This window comes from Primulina eburnea, unplaced genomic scaffold (genome assembly GCF_022965805.1).
Source record: "Primulina eburnea isolate SZY01 unplaced genomic scaffold, ASM2296580v1 ctg462_ERROPOS116474, whole genome shotgun sequence".
NCBI classification, from domain to species: Eukaryota; Viridiplantae; Streptophyta; class Magnoliopsida; order Lamiales; family Gesneriaceae; genus Primulina; species Primulina eburnea.
Window position 1 is genome coordinate 10956 of NW_027331272.1, and position 4474 is coordinate 15429.

At 43.0% G+C, this 4474-nt stretch overlaps 1 protein-coding gene across 1 annotated transcript; it reads left to right on the top strand.

Moving 5' to 3' along the window:
* The first annotated feature begins 333 nt into the window (after window positions 1-333).
* LOC140821211 (uncharacterized) lies at window positions 334-4213 on the top strand. Its single transcript, XM_073181628.1, has 7 exons — window positions 334-1030; window positions 1178-1250; window positions 1301-1542; window positions 2369-2421; window positions 2549-3070; window positions 3539-3709; window positions 3800-4213. Exons 1-7 carry the CDS (start codon window positions 334-336, stop codon window positions 4211-4213), a joined length of 2172 nt encoding a protein of 723 aa, XP_073037729.1.
* Window positions 4214-4474: the final 261 nt, after the last annotated feature.

Here is a 4474-nt window from a genome sequence, read left to right on the forward strand (position 1 = left end):
GTACTATTGTGGTGGCAGACGACTGAGACCGGATTGAGAGCTCAGGGCAGTGCTGTTGATTGGGATGTGTTTCGCTCCCGTTTTCTTGATAAATATTTTTCTATAGCAGCCAGGCAGAAGAAAGAAAGAGAATTCGAGGATTTGAGACAAGGCAGTATGTCTGTTGCTGAGTACGAGTCTCGGTATTCTGCATTGCTGAAATATGTGCCACATGTTGCTACGAATGTTCATGCTAAGATGAGGAATTTCTTGAGAGGGTTGAAGTTAGAGTTATTTGATCGTGTGCAATCAAATAACCCGGTATCATTTGAGGATGCAGTGACGAGGGCTTAGATGACTGAGTTGGTTATGCAGGAGTATGGTGCTCAGGGACGATTATCAGAGCCGACTAGGGAGTCATTGCGACCACAGGGACAATCTTTTAAATATCATAAGGGTTCATCTTCTTCTTCAGCATCATCTGGGAAGCGTCGATTTGATTCACGACGTGTTGAGAGTCGTGGGAGCAGTTCTCAGTCTGTTCAGGGGCAGAGAGGGGAGTCCAGAGCAGTGAGATGTTTTCGTTGTGGGGGACCTCATCTGATCAGAGATTGTACACAGACCGAGATCACCTGTTTTGAGTGTGGCGGTGTTGGTCATCTGGCGAGACAGTGTCCTAGTCGTGAGGGGCAGCGAGATCCTAGGAGTGCTAGAGGTAGATCCTCAGAGAGAGGAGGACGACAGCCTCGGCAGTTTACACCACAACCTTCTGGAGGACAGCCACGTATGCAGGGAGCTGGTCCGCCTCAGGCACAGGTGTATGCTTTGACACGAGAGCAGGCAGAGGAGGCACGAGAGGAGATGATAGCGGGTAAGTGTTATTCATGTTCTTATCCTGCTTATATTCTTATTGATACTGGTGCCTCGCATACTTTTATATCGAAGAGGTTTGTGATTGAGCATCATATGCGCTCGTCTCCATTGTCTATGCCTCTTTCTGTTTCGACACCTTCTGGAGTTGATATATCAGTGGTATCTATGATATCAGATGGTATTATTTCTTATGAGGGCTATGAGCTGAGATCTGATATGATTATTCTAGAGATGACTGATTTTGATTGTATTGTGGGAATTAATGTGCTGAGGAGATATGGTGCGACTGTTGATTGTTATCAGCGGGTAGTATACTTTTATACAGATGAGAAAGAGCGTTGGACATTTTATGGGAAGGGTTCTCGTCCTCGTGTTCCGTTGGTATCTGCTATCCGGATGTATCGGTTATTGGAGCATGGACATGAGGGTTATCTTATTTATGCTGTAGATGTGACAGAGAAGAAGAAGGAAGTGGGAATATAGTTGCTGAGTTTTCCGATGTCTTTACTGATGAGATTCCAGGCTTCCCACCAGCCCGTGAGGTGGAGTTTGGGATTGAGTTGATGCCAGGTATTTCCCCTATTTCTCGTGCTCCTTACAGAATGGCACCAGCAGAGTTGAGAGAGTTGAAAGCCCAGTTGCAGGACTTGTTGGACAAGGGATACATTCGCCCTAGTGTATCGCCTTGGGGTGCACCAGTCTTATTTGTGAGAAAGAAAGATGGAACGATGAGGCTTTGTATTGACTATCGGCAGCGGAATAGGGTAACGATTAAGAATAAATATCCCCTCCCTCGTATTGATGATTTGTTTGATCAGTTACGGGGAATCTCGGTATATTCGAAGATTGATTTGAGGTCAGGATATCATCAGATACGAGTTAGAGAGGAGGATATCCAGAAGACATCATTCAGGACCAGATATGGGCATTATGAGTTTTTAGTTATGCCGTTTGGGTTGACGAATGCTCCAGCTGTGTTCATGAGTTTGATGAATAGGGTATTTCAGCCTTATCTCGATCGATTTGTTATTGTGTTTATTGATGATATATTGATATATTCCAGGAGTGAGGCTGAGCATGCAGGACACTTGCGTTCAGTGTTACAGGTGTTGCGAGATAGACAGTTGTATGCCAAACTCAGTAAGTGTGAGTTTTGGTTGGATCGAGTGGTCTTCTTGGGTCATGTTATATCGAGAGATGGGATTTCTGTTGATCCAACGAAGGTCGAAGCCGTGTTACAGTGGTCTGCACCTACATCTGTACCAGAGATTCGTAGTTTCTTGGGTTTAGCAGGTTATTATCGTCGATTTATTGATGGATTTTCAAAGATTGCTAGACCTTTGACACAGTTGACTCAGAAAGGTGTGCGATTTCAGTGGTCTGAAGCATGTGAGAGGAGTTTTCAGGAGTTGAAGCACCGACTGACGACTGCACCGGTGTTGTCAATCCCTACAGAAAACGAGAGGTTTGTTGTTTATACGGATGCATCATTACATGGTTTGGTGTTTTCATACAGGATCGGCATGTTGTGGCATATGCCTCGAGACAGCTGAAACCACACGAAACAAGGTACCCCGTGCATGACTTGGAGTTAGCAGCCATTAACTTTGCCTTGAAGATATGGCGACACTATTAATATGGTACCTCGTTTACGATTTATACTGATCATAAGAGCTTGAGATTTCTGTTTACACAGACAGAGTTGAATATGAGACAGAGACGATGGCTAGATTTGCTGAAATATTATGATTGTGAGATTGAATATCATCCTGGTCGAGCCAATCTTACAGCTGATGCATTGAGCCGTAAAGTGAGTTGTACTGCAGAGGATGTGAGTCGCTTATCAGCTATGATGATATCTTGTTGTTCCTTGGGATATGATTTTGATATCTCGACGACTCCTATCCAGATATCTACCTTATTAGCTGAACCTGATATATATGGTTGTATTCGTGATGCACAGATGACAGATGAGAGAGTTCAGCGATGGAAGGAGTTGGTTTCTCGGAAACAAGATACTTGTTTTAGAGTGGCTGATGATGGCAGTTTGAGGATGAAGGATAGATGGGTAGTTCCTGATGCATCTGAGCTGCGCCAGGGTCTGTTGCGGCGTGCACATTGCAGTCGATATTCTATCCATCTTGGTGGCAAGAAGATGTATAAAGATCTACGCTCTCAGTTTTGGTGGAAGGGAATGAAACGTGATGTGATTGATTTTGTACGTCGATGTCTCAATTGTCAACAAATCAAAGCTGAGAGAAGAAGGCCGGGAGGTGAATTGAGGAATTTAGAAGTACCGACTTGGAAATAGGAACACATATCGATGGATTTTGTGACTCATTTGCCAAGAAGCACTGGAACTATTGATGCTATTTGGGTGATTGTTGATCGATTGACGAAAGTTGCACATTTTATACCCTATAGCATGAGTAGTACGTACTTGACGATGGCACAGTTGTATATACGAGAGATTGTACGATTACATGGGATTCCAGTGTCTATTATTTCTGATAGAGATCCTCGATTTACTTTTCATTTTTGGGAAGGATTGCAGACTGCGATGGGGACAGAGTTGAGATTGAGTACAGCTTATCATCTTCAGACAGATGGTCAGACTGAGCGTACTATTCAGACGCTTGAGGATATGCTGCGTGCTTATGTTATGGATTTTAAATCTGCTTGGCAGTCATCTATTCCATTGGTAGAGTTTGCGTATAACAATGGTTATCAGAGTAGTATTCAGATGGCTCCATTTGAGGCATTGTATGGGAGACGCTGTAGATCTCCGTTATACTGGGATGATGTTGATCGAGCTGCAGTTACCGGTCCTGATATGATTCATGAGATGGAACAGAAAGTAAAGTTGATATAGCAACGATTGAAAGCAGCTCAAGATAGACAGGCCGCCTATGCCAATAAAAGACGAAGACCTTTAGAGTTTCAGCAGGGCGATCGAGTATTTTTGAAAGTTTCTCCTTTTCGTGGCACAGTGCGATTTGGCATGAAAGGAAAGTTGGCACCGAGGTATGTTGGCCCATATGAGATATTACAGCGGATAGGCACGTTGGCTTATCGATTGGCTCTACCTCCATCTTTATCTGGTATTCATGACGTATTCCATGTGTCGATGTTGCGGAAGTATGAGCCTGACCCTTCACATGTGTTGGATATTTTTGAGGTTCAGTTAGATCCTGATGTGTCTTATGTTGAGAGACCAGTTTGTATTTTGGATCGATCTGAACGGAAGCTTCGTAGTAAGCTTATACCGATGGTGAAGGTTCAGTGGGAACATAGAGGTGTCGAAGAGGCCACTTGGGAGACAGAGCGGCATATAAGGGAGCTCTACCCCTACTTATTTTGATGGTATGACGTATCTTTATTTATGCATGTTATTACTGTTGTTGATTAATTTTGGGGTCGAAATTCATTTAAGGGGGGTAGAAATGTAATGCCTGAAGTAAATATCACAAGTTGTTGATTTAGTAATGTGAGATTATTAAATAATTAATGATTTTTAAAGAATGAAATATGACATATTTTGGTCATATGAAGTCCAAATGATTTGAAATTTGGATATGACGTAGAAAACTCAAAGATATAGAAGTTTCATGATTTGAGTTTT